Genomic DNA, 23,726 nt, shown 5'->3' with positions numbered 1-23,726 from the left:
CAAAAACAGTATGGAGTTTTATCATTTGGCTTGGTATAAAAAATTAACTGGGTATGGGACTGGAATGGACAATGTGGTTTTCTATCAGGACGGTTTCAGGGATGGAATTGATGCAGGCAAAGAGGCTTCCCTTCAGCAGGGATTCAACTTGGGCTACAGAGAAGGAGCTGTTAAAATGAAGGCTATTGGGCAATTCAAAGGAATTGTTAGGTAAGTGTTTACCTCTTATGACTGCTTTCCTTTTTTGTAGGCACGAACATCTATGCTGCTTATGTCAAGAATAAAGCTTTTATTTCCTTTTTAACAGTTGGTGTCCTCTATACCTCAAAAGCTTAGCAGTATAAATCAACTTGTACTGTTCATCCCTTTAGAAAAGTATTCAACCCAATTAAAAGTAATCAGATTTGTCTGGATTACAAATTACATTTTTTTAGTTAGTTTTTTGCTAACTAATATGCTCTCACGATGAGTCACCACAGCAGATCACCCAACCAACATATTTGATTATGCCGGATACCGTTACTGACGCAATCCTCAAGGACGCAATCCTTATCAAGGCTTGGGAGCAGAATTGAGAGTTAACCCATCAGTGTCTGGGTTGATTCCTTACCAGGGAATTGAAACCGGGCAGTGGCAGTGAGAGCGTGGAATAATATGCTCTGTAAGTCACAATTCATTGTTTGTCAGCAAATATTTAAATCAAATTTAATAATGGATTTCAGTTTTAATAAGACTTGGTACTAAAGAAACATCTTTTGCATCAATGACGGTATTAAGTCTACTGAGGTACGTTCTGACCAAATTTTGACACTGGGGAGTGATTTTTTTCTTCCATTGTTCCAAGCTCTTTAGGTTGCTTGAATTTATTATTATTATTATTATTATTATTATTATTTTTAAATAAATTTTTTTAGATATATATTTTTTCTTATCCTTCTTCACTAAGCTGCTGAAAGGTAAAGTTTCTCGTTAGCTTCAGTTTTTCTTGACTGAAGCAGATTCTCTTGTATATACCCCTGGTTTTGGTGCCAGGCATTCTCCCTTTTGATTTTACAAAATGCTTAGGGTCCTAAAGAGCATGATGCTGTCACCACCACGTTTCAAAATGGGGTTGGTCTTTAATGAGGTAATAACTTCTTCTTTTTTGAAACCTACCCACATGTACCCTTTAATTATGCAGTGCTCTTTAAAGAGAGCTCTATGTAATGCCTTCATGGTGACAGTTAGCCTCACTGTGGCTTCTCTCACCTTTCTCTTGCTTTAATTTTCTGTTTTGAAGTATGGCTTTTTCTGGATAATGCCTGGGTGGTATGATGCAACTTCTGTTTCCTTCCTCTTGATTTAACAGTACTTAGTGAGATGTCTATTCTCTTAGATATAATGTTGCAATATATTTCAACTTATGGAGAATATTTCTTACTTTTCACTCCCTTTCTTAAGTGACCTTTCACTCAGGGTCTTTTTTGTCCACAAAATGAATTCAGTATATTTCTTGTTTCTGTTGATGTTTATCATTTGTTATACAGACAAATCTGATTAGTTCCAAGGGGGTTGGATATTTTTGCAGGAACAGTATTTCTAAAGGCTTAGCGGTATAAAGGATGTAGAAACATAAGGAGTGGTCATAAGCTGTATCTGATCAGATCATGAAGTTTTGCTTTATGTGCTGTTTTTCTCCTCCTCTCTGGAGAAGGTTCTGTCGCCTCACCGGCAGTATTGAACTCATTCATGTGTGTTGTGTGTTCTGCTTGACTTCAGTGTGCCTCTGTATTGTCACACACCATAAATTGTCCATTTCATTATGTGCACGGTTTTGTCCAATATTTCTATGTGCCAGTCAGCAGTGTTTTTTCAGATGTTTTAACTTTGTAGCTGTTATGTGCCGATGTTCTGCTTCAGTGTGATTACATTTGGCTAGAGAAGTAGTGGCTTAGTGCAATAATAAAGGTGTATGGAAAGTTTAAGTAAATTAATATAGACAGTGAAATGAATGTAGTAAGTGAGCTGTGCTGATTTCTACTCCCATCTCACACAATGTATTATTCAGGTCTGGCTAGCTTGTTTATTGTTTGTTTATTTTGTGTTGAGGTGTTTAACTGTGAGGTGATCTTGTGTAGTACGTAGGTGAATTTATGCTATAAAATGTATTGCTCTAAGTGGGTCAGAATTTCAGTGTACTGACTGATTCCCAAAAGATCATCTGTCTTCCCAACGAGCTTTATCGTCCTTGTATAAACGTTCTGGCATCAGTCGGATTGTGTCGTGGCTGATTTATTGAGGAGTGTTGCCCCACCAAATGAAAGTCAATAAGGAGTAGATTTATCTTCCTCTTCTGGTTGTTAAACCTACTTCTCTATCAAGCAATCAGGACTAAAACACTATTTGCTTGGACAAGAAATCTTTCTTTCGGGCACTGGAGCTAGTGATTTGTTGCACCCCTGGATTTGTATAGGATGGAAAATTTCTCTAAAAACCCAAGGCCACTTTCTTATCCTTTTTTTTTATCCAGGCCACACCCTTTTATTTACATAATGCCACCATATCATTACTAATTAGCTCTTTTATTTCTTTTGTATGTGGATGATGTGATCAATCTGACGCATTGTTCTTGCCTTCCACAGTGCTTTGCGGTGTTGGTGTCAGTCACAGCCTTCAATGAGCTCAGAGCCCATCACACAGCTGCTTCAGAAAGTAGAAAAACACGAAGAAGGCTTATTTGAGGCCATGCGCAGAGCTCAGGAGCTTCCTCCTCCCAGTGTATCAGAGCTTGTTGGAGATATGGATGATCTGGGTGTAGTTCAGAGTGATTGTGGAGGATCAGACTGCTGCAGAAATGAAGACGGTGAATGTTGTCGAAATGGACATAGTAACTGCTGTAGACATGAAAAGGACATTACTAAGAGTTCAGCTTATATTCATGAGACTGTGTTTGTGAAGGACCAGACTTTCGAGCAGTTACTTCATGGGTGTCTGGAGCTCGTGGCTGAAATGGGGCTGCCTGAAGAGCTGAGACTTAATATTCTACAGCTCAGACATGTGTGTATTTGACTTGAATTTATTAGAATACAAGTTAAACTTGTACAAGTTAACGACTGGGTGTAAAGATGTAAAAAATACTTAGCTCCTGTCTCATAAAGAAGCATTGCAATACATTACAGTCAGAGATGCTGTGCCAAAACCTGTTGCTGTATGCAAGGAATTAAATGCAATGTGTTGTGCTGTTATAGGAAAATAGTTAATGACTGTGATGTGGCCCAATACAAAACATGTTTGTATCCTGTCACCAGCAGTTTTCCATCAATAACATTCAAAATAATAATAATAAATTACTTAAATAGAATAACACATTTTAATTTCTGTTCTTACATTTAATGTTTAATGTGAAACTGCAGAACTAGTTAGCTCCTGTTATTACTTGCATTCTAACCACTATAAACAGTCATTCTCTGACCAGCCTCCCTTTTTTTCTGTCACTTGAATCAAAATAATACCAAAATAAACAGCTACAAACTGAAAAGGCCTCTGTCGTGTTTGTCAGAAACCTTTTAACGCTTATCTTTTACAGTTAAAAAGCACTGATGCTGAAATCTGCTTACAAAAATTAAATTAAATAAAATAAATTTTTCCTTACATAAAAATTGTCAATGACCACACACATTTTGAAATAAGCTTATGTGTAGGATGAACATTCAAGTCAATGTGTCTTCAAGATGGCAGCATGCACAGATGCAGCAGCCCTGTGCTTCTCACTAAGATGTAAATTTCCCAAAAATATATCTTATTTATACAGTGTCTTTTACTACTGATTGAACACCTTCTGACCAATCAGAATCGAGTATTCAGTACTGTGGTAGAAACATCTGCATCACGTTTTACTTTCCAGGGGTTCATTATTTATTTGTACGAGCTGATCAGAGACTCAAACAGAAAAATAAGGTGCTTTTGTTTATTTATTTATTTGGTTGTTTATTTATTTTAAAGCTTACAACCAGCCACAACAGTATAAACGAACTGTTTACTAGTTCTTGATTCCTTTTTGTATTATTACTGTTCTTCATTGTTTTTTTATAGTTGTTTATTCATTTGATATTTATTTTTTGTATTAACCATCTGATTATCTTATTTTAGTTATTTGACTTACTCCTTATTGAAACCATAATCTGTGTTAATTTTAGAGATTTTATTTATTTATTTGTATTTTTTATTTTATGTTCATTAATTTATTTTATGTATTTTAAATAATTAATTACATTAATTAAAAAATATATATTCATATTTTATTTTTTATAGATAGACACAAGGCTGCCTTAATACTACAGTAATGCATAAGGACTTGTACTAGTATGGGGATTGGGACGCGACCCAAGTCTCCACTCTCCTAAGCTTACAATTTGCGCATGAGCTTTTATTTGAAACCCTTCCGCGTTTAAAAACCGCTGGAATCACGTTTCCAGCTCTTACTCTATTCCTAGCACGAATACACGCACTGGACTCAGACACTGTTCTGGACAACGTGTGTAAATAAGACAAGTTGGAGTGGGCGTGGTTCATGAGGAAAAGCGAAACTATAGTAAAAGTCTAACTTCCTGATTGTCGACAATGGTGTTGTCTCAACAAATGTCAAGAAAAGGCTGCAAAAGTTAGGTAGGTCAAAGAGAACAGCTCGTTTCATATACTACCATGATGAGATCAACTTTTTAATACGTAGTGATTAAAGCAATAATTCCTTATAATTTGATTAAATTATAGTTAGTCATTTAAACATGTGCCGTAAATCAGCAGCACGTGTCGTTGTTTTCGAGTAATACAATTATTATTATGTTTATTTATTTATTATTTTAATCGTCCGTGTAGCAAATACTCTGTGCGTCTGGGTTGTAAAAACAGTGGTCTCTTTGTTCAGAACATGTCTGTGGTCGGCACACAGTGGTACATACACATACATATATATATATATATATATACACACACACAGAGTGGTACATATTACCTATTAGTCGTACATTAATATATATTAATGAGGTTAGGTTTATTCAAGCAAGCTGTTTCAAAGTGAAATGAAATCAGACCAGAGACACCTGTTTAAAGAAGCTGAGAGGCGTGTTAGCTTACATATTCCACATAGTGCGAATGCCACAGTGAAAGTATAACCCTTACTGCCCCAATTCTGGAGCTGCAACTCCAGTTACTTGCTCCTTCTATCGGTACACTGTTGTTGTTTTTTTAATCTGCTTTTGAGTGCAAGCGTCACTGGTTTTTGCCTATTTGATAATGTATTGCATGTCCTTTGCACATAAACCTGTACAGCAACATACTTGAGCTTTTACGACCTATTTTTATTAAACGTTAAGCTTTGATTGCTATTTTATCCTGGTCGAGGTTTACAACAGTGGATCCAGAATCTGTCATAAAAACACAACATGGGACAGGAATACACCCTGGATGGGTTGGCAGTCTATCACATGACAGCATACACACACACACACACACACACACACACACACACACACACACAAACACATTCATACATTAATTTACTCCCAAGAATGATTTATTATAGCTAGTCAACCTGCCTACTTGTTTCTGTAGGTGGGTCAAAACCAGAGAACCAGCGGGACACCCATGTGCACATACAGAAACGCTGCACAAACAGTAACCCAAGCATCAAACCAGGGAGCTGTGAGCTCTGCTGAGCCACCTTGCCACCCCTAACTACAAGTGATTTTTTTTCTTTTTTTTCTGTTAACAGGCTTGAATGTAGGACCAGTCTGGACCACTTCAGGCTCTGCTGATAATCAACCATCACCAGACTGCAGTATTACAGGTATATGTAACTGCATGGGTTTATATGCATTGGTAGTAAAGGACAGTTAACAATGTATCTTGGAAGTCTGTCCTAATATATTTGGATACTCTTTGGTCTGGTATTTAACCAAGAAACAGTGGAGGTTTGAAGCCCATTTCAGATGATTGGATGAGAACAATTGTAAACCGTAAAAATGGGGAACAGCATGTGCTGCCCAAAATCAAACCCATGTGATATCACAGTTGATGAAACGCAGGGCCTGCTGAACTCACCTGATTCAAAGGTTTCATCAAGGCCAATAACGACTGATGGCATCTGCCAATCACTGGAGGTAGAGGAGAGGTAAGGTGCTCAATAACCTCTTTTCAACAAATGTGATGTAAAGAAGACTAGTGATAAAAGAGTGAATGATGAGTTATTTCTTGGCTCTGTGTTATATTCCAGCAGCAAAAATGAAGCAGAATGCATAAGACACAAACAAGAACAAGATGTAGTCACCACACAACCAATAGCAGCTCCCAAGTCAGCTGAGGAGCCTGCACAGAGTTCTTATTGTTCTGTAATCCAGAGTCTCCACACTGAAGTCTCCCTCACTGCACAAGCCAACCAAAGTGCCTCACCTGTGACAAAAGTGATAGAGGAACAAGTAGATGCAGCTGCTACAGCCACAGAAACAAAAAAGGAAGATGAGACTACAAAAGAGTCCACCACTTCTGCCACTGAAATCACTGATGTATTGGAAGTTAAAGCATCAATAGAACTGGCTACTGATGAGGTGAAAGAGGAAACAGAAGCTCAAATAACCAACACACTGGAAAACGAGGAAAAAACAGACGAGCCCATGTTGTTGATACAGGATGCAAAGGAAGATGTTCCTACTGGTGAGCTGCATGATGCGCAGGTGGACACACAGAACAAGGTTGCAGAAGACAATACAGAGAAGAGGCCAGAGGAAGCTGATGAAAATGAGGATTCTGCTGAGATGAATAGAAAGAAAGAAGCTGGTGAGGTTGATACTGAGAACGAGGAGCTCAAAACACCTGTAGAGGTTTTACCTGACATGGATATCCTGCAAACCAAAGAGCCAGTTTTGAATAACTCTGTAATTAATGAAGTTGAAGAAAAAGGACTACTGACTCCTGTAGATATAAGAGAGAAGAGTGCAGATACTTTATTACCAGAAATGTCTAGTGCAGAACCTCTGGTATCTTTATCACAGGCCTCATGTGAAGCAGCAAAAACAGCTTTAGCAACTGAAAAATCAGTTGCTGATAAATTGCTGGAAAACCATGATATTTCCAACATGTCTGAAATGAACACAGACATCTTACCTCCTAAAACTCAGGAAACCCCAGAGCAGGAGTCCACACCAACAGTGAAAATTAGTGACGAATCCACTGTGAACAACTTAGAAAATGGCGAAGAGGATAATTTGTCCAGTGGTGATTTGAAAGATGAGAACTTGGCTGACGTGGATGTAGAAGTACCTCATCTGAATGAGAGGAAACCATCTGAGGAACCTTCATATGTTGAGAATCAAGAGCTGATGTCTGAACCCCCTGCCACCAGTAAGAGGTGAGCATATATTACTGGTAATTGAACTTGTATTGCCATGCTTGTTACTGGTTTATATTGCTGTCTTTTATGTTCTTGTAATATGGAAACACCAGTCAGATGTAGGCCACTGAACACCATTAAGCATCAGTAGTCCACTAACACCTGTAGTTTTTGTGGTAGCGTTAATCTCCATGCACTGTACTTTACCTGTCATTTTCCCATGGGGAAATACATTCTCTGGCTGTTCAATTTACTGATTTAATGCAGGAGAAGAAAAACCAAATTAGACTAACAAATGCACACACATGTAATGTTATTGTTAACTTCTTCCTACTTGTGCTTGTGTAGTATTTCTTAATTATTCTATTAGCTCTGATATTGTTATAGTAAACCAAAAACTATAGAATCACAACTATTGGTTTGGTGGGCTACATCCCATTAAACAGTAGTACCTCATTAATAATGTATCAAAAAGTGCATCCTTATAGCTTCTGCTAGGTGTTTATATATGTTTTCTCTGTTTTCTTTTTTTTTTTTTTGTTTTTTTTTTACAGCTTGTTTAATCTGGGTTATCATTTAGTGAAAAAGTACCCAGATATTACTGCCACCTCTTGTCTTAAAAATGATTTCCTTTCAGATAACCTAATTATAGCATTGGATGTAATTTAAATAGGCTTTATTCAGTACCACGCATTTAACTTTGGCATCAAAACAAAGTGCAATATCTCATTGCCTAATGCCAGAATCACACTGGCAACAAAAAAAGGTCAGTGTCATTATCTGGCATTTGTCACATCAAATTTTCATTTCTATTTATGTAAGTTATATGCTTGTGTGTTGGTCCAAGAAGCATACAATTAAGAATAAGTTTTATCTATATGTGATATGCCAAAATCCATATAAATATGCTGGAATTTAGATTGTTACTATTGTGCATTAATCTGTCATTTTAATTTGAGGCAAATGAAGTAGTGATTAAGAATAATATGCCTTGATTATTATTACCAGTTGTCATGTTGATCATCCTGTTCAATTCTTATTAGAATATATATCAAATATTCTTGGCTACATAACTGTACTGTGCAGATTGACTTTGACATTTAAATGATCTCTCTTCTCTCTAATGGCAGCATTTCAGAGGAGGTGGAGAAACCAGAGTCCACAGACACTGCAGAAGTCAAGAACACAATCACTGAGTTTATCACAAAGGAAGGAGATGTTGAAGAGGAAGCTATTCAGAATGGTTTGCACAAATGTGCTCCTGTAGAGAAGTCTGAACCTACAGAGAAGCCAGGGTAAGCACTTCCTGTTGTTTACACCTCCTACCACCAGGTGGAGTTAAAGGTCCAGAATAGCTTTCTGACTGTGTTTTGATGTTAAAGAGAGATAATAATAGCACAACCACTATGGAATAAAAACACTGTCAATAATAATCGTACGTAATTCAAAGAATTTGTGTGTAAATTTTAATTTTGCCGATTTGGATCCCAAAATCTACGGCCACGACAGTTTACAGATACGAGATTTTGTGTGTTTGTTCAAATACAACTCCAAAATGTACGACTATGACAGTTTACACACACAACGCTTGTTTTCACAACACCTCTTTTTTACACACGAAAACGGTCTGCGAAACGACTGTCAAAAATACGTCATCACGTTCACAGGCATTACTATCCGAGGGAAGATGAATCGATTCCACGAAGTGCGCATGCGCCCCGCCCACTTTTAAACCACTGGCGCCGAAATGGCGGATCAGCAGCCAAGCGCTCACTCATCGTCAGTGTTGTATAAAGTATTAGAAAGCGATACTTGAGTAAAAGTACAAGTATCATACTAGAAAAAGACTTTGGTAGAAGTGAAAGTCACCTTTTAGAATATTACTCAATTAAAAGTCTTAAAGTATCTGATATTTACTGTACTTAAGTATCAAAAGTCATTTTCTGATATTCAATGTACTTAAGTATTTGAAGTAAAAGTAAAATTTCAGTGATTTTCGGTAGGTATAAGATCAGGGACGGTTCTAGGGTTTCATCTTTAGGGGTTTTAGCCCTCAGTGAGAATTTAAAACAAGAAGAGTTTTATATTATATATTATATGACTACATAGTAAGCCAAAAGTTATGGTATTATTAAATGGCAAAGTGGACACCAAAATTGTATGCATGATGTAAGGATGCCAGTCTTGAATCAAATCAGTTCATGTATGTGTGTATTCTCTACAAACAGTGTGTCCAATGAATGCAGTTATTAATAAACAAATATTCATAAAGACCAAATCAATAAATGTTATTTTTATTTAGTATTGTATGGATTGTTTGCATTAATATTTTGTTTGTGCTACAACTCTGGTAATAAGAATAGTGAAATGTCACTGCTTTTGGTTGCTGTATTTGCAGCTTTCCGATTAACGTTATACATTAACGCCTCCAGCTCTGACTGCACGTGCACGCTGCGCGTACCTGTGCTTCTCCGTACAGTGTGCAATGCAATCTAGGAGCAGTGATTCACCAAACCTCTCTTATTGCAGTCACACACATTTCTTCTGATTCTATTTTGTAGTAATGAAGATGCTTAGTGGAAATATAACGGAATAAAAGTATACATTTTAACTAGGAAAGGTAGTGGAGTAAAAGTGAAAGTTGACATAAATTTAAATAGCAAAGTAAACTACAGATACGTGACATTTCTACTTAAGTACAGTAACGAAGTGTTTTTACTCCGTTACATTACAACACTGCTCATCGTCTCAGGTAAGCTGTTTTTTCCTTCCAAATTCTAATAACAGAGAGGAGTAATATTACAGAGATAGGTTAACTATAGTAAGTAAGATTAGCTCTCAGAGTAAGGTTACATTAGGTGCTTAAAGAATACAGCTGTTTAGGAGGTCATCACTGCAGTCTGTAGCGTGATGAGATAGGCCTACATAAAAGAATTAGCAATTTTAAGTGTTAATTTACTAACAGCTGTGTACATGCACTGGAATACACAGGTCATACAATATGTGTTCACTGCTTAAGTGTTAGTCATATTTTATTGTTTATCAGGTTCCATTAGGGGACATCTTGCACTCAGCCCTGAATCTGGTGTCGATGTTGATCAACACCAAGTGTTGGACAACAGAAAATGGCGAACCAGTCCAATATCAGTGGACAGTCAGCACAAGTAAGAAGGTCCAAGTCAAATAGGCAGTCAGTGCAGCAGGAAAATGCTAGGTGTGAGGTGTGTGTGTCTTTATGTAGGCCTATCTCATCACGCTACAGACTGCAGTGATGACCTCCTAAACAGCTGTATTCTTTAAGCACCTAATGTAACCTTACTCTGAGAGCTAATAGTACTTACTATAGTTAACCTATCTCTGTAATATTACTCCTCTCTGTTATTAGTGATAACTAACCCTTAAACATGTCCGAATTTGGAAGGAAAAAACAACTTACCCGAGACAATGAGTGAGCGCTTGGCTGCTGAGCCGCCATTTCGGCGCCAGTGGTTTAAAAGTGGGCGGGGCGCATGCGCATTTCGTGGAATCGATTCATCTTCCCTCGGATAGTAATGCCTGTGAACGTGATGACGTATTTTTGACAGTTGTTTCACAGACCGTTTTCGTGTGTAAAAAAGAGGTGTTGTGAAAACAAGCGTTGTGTGTGTAAACTGTCATAGTTGTACATTTTGGAGTTGTATTTGAACAAACACAAAAAATCTCGTATCTGTAAACTACCGTGGCCGTAAATTTTGGGATCCAACTCCGCAAAATTAAAATTTACACACAAATACTTCGAATTACGTACGATTATTATTGACAGTGTTTTTATTCCATAAACCACCACTGTGTTTTTATTTGGGATCACAAGGGTTTTGAACGATGCAAGAACATGTTTTCGACAAAATTCTACAACTAGAATTCTATAATAGATCTGTTATACCATGATAACTTTACTTCTTTAAGACAAGTTCCCAGAGGAGCCATATTTTCGTTGCACATGGGTTGAGCCGGCAAGTTATTTTATGATCTCTTAACTTTAGAATGACCTTTTGAGAATGTGGGATTATTTATAGAGATAGAGACAAATTACAGTGTGTTATTTCATAATGCAAGCACATGTTTATAAATCTACTCATATCATTTTTCCTAACTATTAGTCCCATGGGAGGCGTTTGCAGAGGTGTTTTAGTGATTACAGCATGCGGCTATGATTTGCTATTGCACTTTTTAAGGGGCAAAAAGAAAACGTTATTTAGATATCGATGGCTGACAGTGATACATTTTTATTAATTGACATGATTGTAAAGTTTCATTTGAACTTCCATTTAAAAAATTGTCACAACACCCAAATTGTCTCATGTGCAGTGAACAAGATATTGAAAATGAGCCTGAAACCAACGCCACTGGTCCAAGTGATGCATTCTCATTAGATCATGACCTCACAGAAAAAATGCAGCCAGCACCTGAGGCGAGTGAGAATGATGAGATAACAGCAGGAGATGAAAAAGAGAATGCAGAAAGCAACCAGGCCCAAAAAGGAGAGCTTACCTTTACCAGTAGCCATGACATGAAAGTTGCACTGATTCCTGTGAGTGACATAGAAAACATTGCAGAGAAGGAGATGGAGCACGAGGAGTGAGTATCTCTCAACACTAAGCATCATTTTAATAAAACAGAGATCCAGGTGAAGTTGAACAGAAAGTTAGATACATACCATCTATCTTTAAGTTTATAATTTGTTATTAAATGTTTGTGAAAGTATCTGTGATGCTTCTGTCAGACTAGTATATATTATATTATTCACAAAAGAAAGTATTCAGAACTATAAGTAGAAATACAAAAGAGTACATTGCCTTTTTCCCCAGCAGTGAAGACCTCTACCGAGGAGATGATGAGATTGAACAAGAGCAGGCCAAAGAAATGAGACTGATGCCGATCATGGAGTTTACAAGTATTAATCATCTTTTATGTATTTCATTTAGTGTAGGAATAGTGTCCTCTAAATTGTATTATTTATTATTCTGTTATTATAATTATTTCAGAAAATTCAGTATTGAGGCAGAGATTACATTCTTCCATGCCTTTTCCATTTCTTCTAAACTTTCATTCAAATTCCTTCAACAAATTTGTGGAGAAAAATATTTGCCTACACATGACTACTAACGTGCAACTTTGAACCAGTTCTGTTTACTTAAGCATTTAATCTGTAATCTGCAATCCAGTCAATATATTAGTCCGCACTGATCCGCTGGTTTAACAAATCAGAAAAAACCTGAAGATTCGCTTATTTTCTGAAGAAGTGATATGTAATCATCATCATCATCATCATCATAATAATAATAATAATAATAATAATAATTCAGCTAAAATGTAGTCAATTGTGTACAGAAATAGTTTCTATACTACGATGTCTGTTAGAGCCGGATATCTAAATGAAAATTTGAGTGTTTACATGAGCTCTTGTAGGTAATTCTGTCCTGCTATCTCTTCTTTCAGTCCCCGGAGTGGAGGAGAAGTGTAGCTTAGCCGCTCCTGTTGACATTTTGGCCTACAGTGAGAGGGAGTGGAAGGGAAATACAGCCAAGAGCAATCTCATCAGAAAGGTGAGTGTCCATTGTAAAGGGAAGGCAGATGTGCTTCTCCTGCAGTGTAGTTATAGCATTATGTGAAGGAAAGCCGTCATCAATGTGGTACTCGCATAAATTCTAATAGACAGCCAAAGTGAACTTCAGAGAGCAACCAAGCTTTTAAAGTCTTTTAGAACAGTAGGAGGGCTTTAGCTGTCCATCAAACACAGCTGTATATTATAATGCATACAAAATATCATTAAAGGCGTTTTTTTTTCTTCCTTTTTTTTGTTATCCGACTCCCCTTGTTGCCCCTTATTAAGACTTTAAATTGAATAGGCAAATTAATTGTAAAATGGAGCTAACCAAAGACTGATTCTGCATAAACTGTTTTATTGAGCATTCAAGTTGGAAGAGAAAACAGTGGATGTTCTGACATTCTGTTCTGTCACATAGCCAACATATTTGTACTACACCGGCTCTTCTGTATCAAACTAGACAGCTTAGCCTTTGCTCCCCACACGTATCAGTGAGCCTTGGGCTCCCATGATCCTGTCACCAGCTTTTGTCCCTCCTTGGAGGACTTTTGGTAGGTACTAAACACTGTAAAACAGGAACACCCCACAAGACATGCTGTTTTCAAGATGCTCTGAACCAGTTGTCAAGCCATCAGTCTGTTAGTCGCTAAGATCTTTACACATGCTTGGCGTACATTTCACCTGACAGTGTTTAATGTTGTCGCTGATTAATGTAGATTTAATGATCTCAGCCTAACTGGAAAATTTTATAATATTTTGCTCTTTTTCAATATTTCAGGCTAAATATATGCATGTGTATGAGTGCAGTTTTTGCTTCTGCAAATGCACCAGCTAATAGATCCTTTTGCTACACCATAAAAACAAAGCCTGGAGCTCTCTGCTTGCACAGCTAGATGCCACATTGTTAAAAATAATCTCTCACTTGCTTATTGCTGAGGATTGTCTGGTGAAATCCTTTACAGATGCCGTCATAGATCTCCGTTCTATTATAATTGTAATGTAATGTTCTTTCATTTGTTTTGGTATTATTGTTATTGTCAGATATGCTGACTGCTGTATTACCAGAGAAGCTCATCATGAAGACAGAATGTCACAAGTACATGGGCATACTTGAGTTAGAATGACACAAGGACTAGTTTATTGCAGCACAGATGTTCAGAAGCACAAAAAAATATGAATAAAATGAATAAAAATACCACAAATCAAGGCCCAAATCATGACCGTTTACATAAACAAAATTATGCAAATGCCAGCCCAAGGTTGCTGCCCCTTACTAGTTACACAATAAATCGTACGACATATATAGCCATTATATTCCAAGAGACCATGAGATCCTTCTATGCTATGCATGTAAACATGCAGTGTTTATACCAGCCATAACCTGTGTTCCTGTTGCTCCTCATTACAATACCTTATATAATAGCTGCTATTATATTAAGTGTTCTTTCCAGTATTTCTGCACATGCAATATAAGATATACAATATTCACTCTGGTCAGCACTGCTTTTGTGTAATGTCTTTTGTGTAATGTCTTGTATTTTTTGTTTGTACTGTCTTTTTTGTCTTTTGTCTTGCACTGTTTACAAAAGGTTGCACAGATGTATGTAGATGTATGTATTTATATAGGACCAGTTGAATCGAGAAGCATTTTATCGCTGATTCAAAAACAATGGAGAGAATATTTTAGTTTGTTGTTAAACTGATAACCCCCAGCACATACCAGGAGAGTAACTAACTGAAAGTCACGAGCAATTTAGACACAGGACTCTTTTCGTGATACTGCATATCAATGTGTCCTGCTGCTCTATCACCAAAACCCATGTGGCAAGCAGAGATTGTGGCTAAACACATAAGCTCTAGAAGGGTCTGAAAAAAAATGACTTAATATTGAAACAGAACAGCATTCCTTACATTTATTTTCATTTCATAAGAATTTTGAATGGTTCAGTTTATTTATGTAGCACTTTTAACAATGAGCAGTGTCACAAATCAGAACTGAAATCACAATTATCCAAGATTTACACATTTATAATTGTTGTTATGACACTGGTAAGCTAACCATAGCTAAAATTGACCTTTCACAGGCCATGTCCAAAGTGCCAGGGGAAAAATCTTTGTGCTTGAGGTAGTTGTACAGGTGAAGGGGCATATCGACTCTCCTCATTACGGTCACTGCTAGGTTGAGGAACAAGAATATAGGTGATATGAAGATAGGGAGACATGTACAAAATGCACCTACCTGCTCCACTGACAGACATTGAGGGTTGACACTACAGTAGGTGCGTTCACTGAGAAGCTTTGACTACTCAGATGCTCTGTGAGACCCCAAGCTCTGTATCCCCCTCAAGATGCTTCTTCTATGGTCAAGAGAGAAGATTGTTCTATAGTAAAGATAAGCTTCCAGCTGTTGGAGTGTGGACTCATAGAGGGATATCCCATAGAGAGACATCCAGATGAATTCCTGATTTTACTGAATATTTTTTTTGCAGTACAGTTACTCCCATAATGTTTTACAATCATTTTTGTTTCTTATCATTTTGCAGGGCTACTCTGAGATATCTTGTAGTTTTACTGGGCTGAGGAGAGTAAGGGGAGACAACTACTGCTCTCTGAGAGCTACACTATATCAGGTGCTGGCAACAACACCACACACACCAGCCTGGCTACTGGAGGAAAGTTTCACATCGGTAAGAGCTCTTAAGTACAGCGTATCACTTCTTAGTTATTAGGAATCACAAAACCAATAGTCAGGTCATTTTGCTTCTATTAAGCCAAACCCTAGTCAGTTTAAAAGAAATTGTTTAATGTTAAAGAATTATATCTAAGACATTTTTTTTGTTTCAACCTGAAATTGTGCTGCTCATCAAACACTAATTCACTTGTTTTATCTATTTTGAAGTTGCCAGAAATAATTGAAGCCCAGGAGCACTTGATAGGTATGTGGGTGTTTCCTCCAAAGTGTGTCAAAGCTGGAGAGAAGGAGGATGCTGTGGAGAAACTTAAACACTATCTGGAACTCCTGCAGAAAACAGTAAATAATTAAGACTTCATTCAGAAAAATTTAATTGTGTTTGTTAATACCTCGTGTATTACACACGTTATCGTGTGTAAAAGAGGCCCAACAAGCTTAATGCTATACAGTATGAACGTCTATAAAATATATGCTGAATATTATATAATATCTTCTAATGTGTGTGTCTTTCTGTGTGTGTGTGTGTGTGTGTGTGTGTTCCCAGTGGCAGGCAGCAGCAGAGTCAGAGACCCTAGAGGAAAAGCTGGGCTTGTGTGATCATGTATTTCAGGGTGGAGAAGAAGAGTACGCTCTACTGGAGGTGCTGAAGTTCCTCATGCTGGTGAAAGCAGTGGAACTTCACAAACAAATGCAGGCACAACAGGATGTGCCTGTCTTCTGCTGGCTACTGTTTGCCCGTGACACATCTGAAAACCCCAAAATGTTCTTCAGCAATCATTTGAGCCAAGTTGGGTTCAGTGGCGGCCTGGAACAGGTGACACCACCTCAACAGACAGAGACAGACAGACAGACAGACAGACAGAGAGACAGACAGACAGAGATTGTTGTCATTGCATAGTACAAAAGTGCAAATAGTAGAAATTGTGCACATGAACAAGTGCAGATAAATATATAAACTATGGTAAGCAAAGAATTTATTATATATTTATAATTATGTTGAGAAGATGTAACAGAAATTACAGGGTGGAACAGAACTGCAATGTGATTACACTCAGTGAAGTATTCAGGGTCCTTGCGGTGTAGTGTAGAGTTCAGTAGGTTTATGGTTGTGGGGAAAAAATGGCTCTGAACCTGCTGGTTGTGGTTTGGATGGTCCTGTATCTCTTCCTGAGGGAAGGAAGTGACTATGGTGCCAGGAGTCCTTTTATGTGATCTGCACAGACATATAGAATACTATACACATTTTTAGGATTAAATTCAACACCTATTGGTGTATTTACCCAAATGCACAGATGATCTGTGAACAAATGACTGTTCCTGTCATCTGGAATAGAAATATCTGTTGAGGCTGTAGTTTTTGTATTGTATATGTGTTAGTGACAAGGTGAGCTAATGATTTTGATTTGGCCCTGCTAACGGAAAATATATTTACATTTCCTTGGGACAAATATATTATGGTGCAATTTATTTTGATGATGCCATCCATCTTCACAGAAGCACCTGTTTAAATACCTGTATCTAATGTGCTAATAGCATGTGCTTAACATAGAAATAAACTGTAAAATAATTTTTGTTGGTGCTGTTGCAGGTGGAGATGTTTCTGCTCGGTTATGCCTTACAGCACACCATTCAAGCCTTCCGCCTCTACAAGACTGACACAGAGGAATTTGTGACACACTACCCTGACGACCACAAACATGATTGGCCCTGTGTGTCTGTCATCACAGAGGATGACCGCCATTACAATGTTCCCGTTAGGAAGCCGACACAATACAGACTGTAACATTTTTGTGTTCCGCACCTGATTATCAGGATGTCTGGAAAAGTGGTTGGAGGAAGAAAATTATGACATCACCATGCTCTGCCTTCGCTTGAGTAATTATTAATAGAATATCTGGGAGATCATTGGCTGTTAACAAGATCTGATTGGAGGAATAGAGTTAAGGTGAAGAACTTTAATTAGTAGAAAAGAATATTTGTTTTTAACATTTGCTTGCGTTTGCTTAAAGTTGTTAGCAGCTTGGCTGAAGTTAACAACGCTAACAAAAGCACTCAGGTTTTTTTTTGTGCAATTCATTGACTGATATGTTTAGATTTTGTATTACAGTGAGTTTATGATCAATTATTAATTTATACAGTTGCATTGTTCAGAATGAAATTACACATAATGCTTACAAAAATACCATTCAGGTGTTTACTATAAAACTGTTTTAAACCCTCTGACAGTTGCAAGTGTAAATAACGTCGCCAACACTGACACAAGCTGACCTTAATGAGATTGCTCTGAGACACAAAATTCAGCTTCATGAACACATCCACAAAAAAGCCCTGATATAGTAAAAGCTTTTTGTGCTCTTCTTGATTTATATCCTTCATCAAAACATCATATCTGATATTGGACCAAGAAAATCCATCTTTTTTAGACAGAGGTCAAATGAGAGGTCATGGCTGTATACAGTGATTCCTGATTCTTGTCACATTCTTCCACATTCTTGTTCATGTTTCAGATCATCAAAGAAATGTAAATATTAGTCAAAGATAACATGTCAACACAACATGCAGTTTTTAAGTGAAGGTTATACACAGTACAACCTTACAGTAAAACAAAATCCAAACCTACATAGCCCTAAAAAAAAAAAAAAGTATTTGCCCCTAAACATAACTGTTTGGGCCATCCTTAGCAGCAAGAACTGCAATCAGGCGTTTGCGATAATTTGCAGTGAGTCTGTTACTGCGCTGAGGAGGAATATTGGCCCACTCATCTTTTGTTTTTACACGATTGTTGTAATACAGCCACATTGGAGGGTTTTTGAGAATGAACCACCTTTTTAAGGTCATGCCACAGCATCTTAATATGATTCAGGTCCGGACTTTGACTAAGCCACTCCAAAGTCTTCATTTTGTTTTTCTTTCGTCGTACTATATATGTGACAAATAAAATTTGAAATTGGGATCCTCAAGAAGTTTTCTGGCAAATCTGAGGGGATCCGTTATGTTATTTTTGCTCAGCAACGGTTTTTGTCTTGGAACTCTGCCACGCAGGCCATTTTTGCCCAGTCTCTTTCTTATGGTGGAGTCATGAACACTGACTTTAACTGAGGCAAGTAAGGCCTGCAGTTCTTTGGATGTTGTTTTGGGGTCTTTTGTGACATCTTGGATGAGTCGTCGCTGTGCTCTTGTGGTAATTTTTGTCTGCCAGGTACTCCTGGGAAGGTTCACCTCTGTTCCATGTGCCATTTGCAGATAATGGCCCTCACTGTGGTTCGCTGAAGTCCCAAAGTTTTAGAAACGGCTTTATACCCTTTTCCAGACTGATAGATCTCAACTACTTTCTTTCCCATTTGTTCCTGAATTTCTTCATCTCAGCATGATGTGTAGATTTTGAGGATCTTCTGGTCTACTTCACTGTCAGTCAGGTTTTATTTAAGTGATTTCTTGATTGCGAACAGGTGTGGCAGTAATCAGGCCTGGGTGTGTCAGGTGTGATAACCACAGGTAAGTTATGTTTTAACAGATCCATGTGGGTTTGGATTTTGTTTTCAGTTAATAATAAAAACCTTCATTTTAAAACTGCATGTTGTGTTTTACTTGTGTTACCTTTGACTAATATTTAAACTGGTTTGATGATCTGAAACATTAAAGTGTGACAAACATGCAAAAAAATAAAAAAATCAGGAAGGAGGCCAACACTTTTTCACATCACTGTAACTATATGTAGAGATGGGTGACAAACGAAAAAACTGCACCACTGTTGTGGTATGAGGCATGTTGCACTCATTCATAGACACTGCTTATCCCCTTAGTACGAAGCAGGACTGGAAATCAATATGATGCCATTCTCACTTAAACCTTTAAACCTCTGATGAAAGATTTCTCTCCTGATGGGAGTGGACTCTTCCACCATGACTCCGCCGCCGACTCACTATAGGACTTGATGAAAATGAAATCACACTTCGCTTCTACCGACAAACCGGCAGTTCAGGTGATGTTCCTCTCTCCAGTAAACATCAAAAATTTGCATAACGATAAATTTAAGTATGTACACATATTTATCCATCGCCTTTGCTAAATAGTAGAACTGAACTTCTGAGCTACTTTGTTATTCATCTTAACACAGGTTGCAAAGTTCAACATGTGGAGTCTTAAGGCTATAGTGCCAAATATTTTTAAGGGGAAACTTTAAAACCTTAATTCCATTTACTGTATAAGGCATTGTCTGCTGTTTTAGTGTTGTTTTACACAGACTACACCAGATGTTCCGTTCAGGCCACAAGGATATCAGCCATTCCTCATGTTTTCTATGACTCCCCAAACATCTGAACTGTGTAATCAAGGGCTGTGGAGCAATTTTTTTTTTTTTTTTCTGCCTCCAAAATGCTTCAAGCTGGAAGAGGAAAAAAATGAACTACATTGCTGATATTGATTGTTGGATTAAGGAACTCTGGTAGTAACTAGTTTATTTAGGAGGCTTTCACAATGGCAGTTTAGTCAGAAACAGATCATGGTTCGCATAATATATTGGTAATGTGAAATTTGTCATGTGGACCATGAATCACAGTGCAGTACTGAACCTGAGACTTCCTGTAGGACGAAGCGTGAGTTCGGTTGCACTGGAACTGTCACGATTCTCATGAACGTGAACACAACCCATGCTCAGATCCGCACTTGTTCAGGAAGTAATGTAACCTGTGCATGTGTTTTAGACGATGACGACATCATTTGTTTTCAAAACATACGTGTAGCATGAGTGGAGGGGAACAGTGTGGGACAGAGATGCCTTACCTTACTTTATGAGCACCAATATAACATGATGAGTCACACTGTGTTCTCCATGCACATGTGGCACCATAAATACACCAGGGTTTAAAAGAATAAACTGAATCTGAACCCAGACCAGTGCTGTGGGGCATCAGGAACATTCACATTGATTTAGACCATGCCCATTGTAAAAACCACCTCAGCTGTATTTCATTGATAAAACATTTTTTAATGCTGATCAATAAATGATTCATTATGACATTTTATTGCTTCAGTTAAATCTGTCTGGAACTAATTTTTAATGACTCTTCCAGTCACTAGAACACAGCGTTATCCGCTCAGTAACAACCTCGCCCTTTTGTTCAGTAGCTCGCTTTCTAGAATCATCTGATTCTCTTCTTATGTTTCATGTGGACTGCGTTCATTAGCTGTTTAAATAAAATGAAACCTGACTGTTGTGTCACTTCTTACTGCTGTTTTAATTCTGTACTTTATTTTCTATCATGTCATCATGTAATAATTTTGTTGAGTTATGTTCGTCAGAACCAAAATGTCTGTCAGTATTACTACTTTGTCATGTCTTGATCATTTTAATGAAATTCAATGTAAAATGTTTAAATGGTGCTGTAGAAAATGACAGTCTTACGTACAGACACTTTTTTTTAGACCACTGTGTTTATCATACGGCATGTTTTTAGCTTCAGGAAAGAAATGACAGCAACCTTTGACTTATACTTAGCCTTATAGTCTGGTTCAGTACTGTGAAGAAAATGGAAAGAAGCCCAGTTAATAGACGTTTTTTGTGATGTTGAAGAAGCTTTCTTTGTTTGTGGAAAGATTTTATGAATATTGTTTACATCAATAGTTGAACCATGAGATCTTAGCCACTTTGTGACTCAACAGACTTTTATTAATATCATTTGTTCATATAGATGATGCAAAATAAACATGCAACTACTTTCTGGCCCTACTGCTACTGCTGGAATTATTAAAAAAATAAACTATGAGCATCGCCTTCTGACTATATGTTCAGAAATAATTGGCATCACTGTGTAAATGTAGCTGTCTTCAACGTACAAAATGTTTTCTTTAAAGTTAACAAGATGATGCTTGTCGAAAATGCAGTTCAGCTGGGGAAAAAACTACAATGTGCACTATAGTGTGCGATGGCTCCTGTCAATCATTCCCTCCAGGATTCATAGTCTTTTGGAATTGTTACAGCCAAAAATGTATGACATGAATGCTGCTGCTTTTTTTTTTTTTTTTTTTTTTTTAAAAATCACAACCTCCTCAGCATATTATTCATGTCTGTGATCGCAAAATGGTGAAATCCTGCAGGGACTGATTGACTGATTACAACAGTTATTACACTCCACAGTTTGAGTCCTGACCATGTGAGTAATAGTTCAGCACTGAAAGATACATAATGCAAAAAAGCTGAGCATATATATGTATGTAATAAAAAAAAATTAAATACAAAAAAACAGGATTACATTTAAAATATAAAACCTGATAAAAGTAACCCTTCAGTAATCCATGTTATTCAGCACTGAAACAAAAGAACATAACAAAGGAGATAAACCATAATAAAATGTGCTGTCATCTGCATCAATGGGTCAGTGTGGTTTAAAGAAAATAAAATTTTCCATACCATTTCCTCATGAGATTTGGTGTATATAATGATGTGGTTTAAATTTATTTCATTAATGTTAAAATCATTTTGCTTTACATAATATTTATACAGGTATACTACAGCTTGCACTACAGTAGAGTTTCACATGCCCATGTGGGTTTCCTCCCAAAAAAAAAAACACATCGTTAGCTAGTTGGCTATTTGCGTGTGTTTGTTTTGCCCTGTGATGGACTGGTGTCTCATCTAGCACGTATTCCTGCTTTACATGTATGGCAGATGCCCTTATCAAGAGTGACTTGCATTTTTATCTCATTTTATACAACTGAGCAATTAAAGGTTAAGGGCCTTGCTCAGGGGCCCAGCAAGTGGCAGCTTAGTGGAAATGGGATTCGAATTTGCAACCTTCTGATCGACTATCCAACACTACTAGGCTACAACATCCCCATACCTGCTTCCCCCTTATAACCCTCCATATTCCTGGGATGAGCTCTGGACTCACAATGACCCTCACTAGGATATAGCAGTTACTGTGGAGGAATAAATAAATGAATAATGCCTTTGCACTGGTACTTGTATGGAGATTTAGGAAAAGCCTTGAAAACCCTACAGAAAAACATCACTACAAGCATGTGACAAGTTTTTCCCTAGGCTTACATGCCCTGTAACGTCCCTACAAAGAGAATTAACATGCATGGAATTCCAGCCATTCCATGAATTTGGAATTAATCTCTCATAATTTTCCTGAAATACAAAAGAACCAAGGAGATCTGGATGGTAAAGAGTGTAAATATTGCCATGAGTTTCAGTGATGCCTAAGACTAGACAGAATGAAACTAAATTCTGAATACACAACAAAAACATACTGGGACCTAAGACTGGTTTAATCCAGGGTGCAAATTTCTTAAGCCAATAATTCATTATCACTTAGGTATACAAATTTTGTATCTTGGGAACAATACTTTGTAAATATTTTCAGGTAAATTTAGGTGATTATTCCACTACTCCAATGGTCTCCCAGCTAGCTCCATCAAACCCCTTCAGATGATTCACAATGCATCAGTGAGCCTTGTAGTCAACCAGTTCTGCTCTCCATCTCCCTCCACAGAGCCACCAATATTAAATCCAAGTCCTTTACAAGCACTTATAAAAATTATCTTAAAACTGGACTAACTGCCAGTTCCATCAAAAACCTTGAGGTGATTCAGAATGTATCAAATTCAAGGTCTTTATGCTCATGTTCAATTTCCTTTCCAGCAACCTTCAACACTTTCCATGATACTTATGTTCCCTCCCACAACCTGCAAACAGATTATGACCAAGGTAGAAACTTCTCAAAGAGACATTCAGTGTCTTTCCAGAACCTTCTAACTGACTGTCCCTCAGTGTTGGAATGAACTTACAACTTCAATCCAAACAAAAGAATTTGTAACTATGTTAAAAAAAAAAAAAATGCTTACAGACTCAATTCTTCCATGAACACTTCCATGAACTAACCCCTAAATTCCCATTCCTAAAAAAACCTTACGCTAGCTCTTAGTCCGTTGAGTGCACTGTTTGCACTTTTCTTATCTAGTGCTTAATAAAAATGGAAGTGCCATCATCTTCTAAATGAATAAAAGTAAATGTAATTTTACATTAATGCTGTATCAAAATACTCCATTAAAATATTATAGATAATTCTTTCTGGACTTGG

At 37.3% G+C, this 23,726-nt stretch overlaps 2 protein-coding genes across 6 annotated transcripts in view; both read left to right on the top strand.

Annotated features, from left to right (window-relative positions):
• Positions 1 to 3,517, top strand: part of otulina (OTU deubiquitinase with linear linkage specificity a) — a 5,017-nt gene extending 1,500 nt beyond the window's left edge. The window contains exons 2-3 of the mRNA XM_027173304.2: positions 89 to 210; positions 2,622 to 3,517. Of these exons, the coding sequence (XP_027029105.2) occupies positions 89 to 210; positions 2,622 to 3,048 (549 nt within the window). The 3' untranslated portion in view covers positions 3,049 to 3,517. The remainder of the gene's footprint in view (positions 1 to 88; positions 211 to 2,621) is intronic.
• A 941-nt stretch (positions 3,518 to 4,458) lies between these two features.
• On the top strand, positions 4,459 to 21,671 carry LOC113660028 (uncharacterized protein YFR016C). 5 transcript variants are annotated; one of them, XM_047808806.1, is made up of 12 exons: positions 4,467 to 4,644; positions 5,750 to 5,824; positions 5,944 to 6,148; positions 6,251 to 7,381; positions 8,488 to 8,658; positions 11,711 to 11,980; positions 12,211 to 12,296; positions 12,842 to 12,948; positions 15,494 to 15,637; positions 15,850 to 15,981; positions 16,187 to 16,456; positions 17,231 to 21,671. In XM_047808806.1, the coding sequence occupies exons 3-12, from the start codon at positions 6,000 to 6,002 to the stop codon at positions 17,423 to 17,425; spliced, it is 2,655 nt and encodes an 884-aa protein (XP_047664762.1). In that variant the 5' UTR covers positions 4,467 to 4,644; positions 5,750 to 5,824; positions 5,944 to 5,999; the 3' UTR covers positions 17,426 to 21,671. The 5 variants fall into 5 exon arrangements, with proteins under 5 accessions (XP_047664764.1, XP_047664762.1, XP_047664761.1 ...); XM_047808805.1 differs by having other exon boundaries at positions 4,468 to 4,644; positions 5,938 to 6,148; XM_047808808.1 differs by having other exon boundaries at positions 4,459 to 4,644; positions 5,750 to 6,148; positions 6,254 to 7,381.
• Positions 21,672 to 23,726: the final 2,055 nt, after the last annotated feature.

Source organism: Tachysurus fulvidraco, chromosome 25 (assembly GCF_022655615.1).
Source record: "Tachysurus fulvidraco isolate hzauxx_2018 chromosome 25, HZAU_PFXX_2.0, whole genome shotgun sequence".
Taxonomy (NCBI): domain Eukaryota; kingdom Metazoa; phylum Chordata; class Actinopteri; order Siluriformes; family Bagridae; genus Tachysurus; species Tachysurus fulvidraco.
The sequence above is the reverse complement of the archived record's forward strand: the minus strand, read 5'-3'. Positions and strand labels throughout refer to the sequence as shown.

Excerpts from the sequence above, each read along its gene's own strand:
- LOC113660028 (XM_047808806.1), top strand. The coding sequence starts at position 6,000 with ATGGGGAACAGCATGTGCTGCCCAAAATCAAACCCATGTGATATCACA. Across the intron at positions 7,382-8,487 it reads CCCCCTGCCACCAGTAAGAG|TGGCAGCATTTCAGAGGAGG; the intron begins GTGAGCATATAT and ends TCTTCTCTCTAA. Across the intron at positions 12,297-12,841 it reads GCCGATCATGGAGTTTACAA|TCCCCGGAGTGGAGGAGAAG; the intron begins GTATTAATCATC and ends CTCTTCTTTCAG.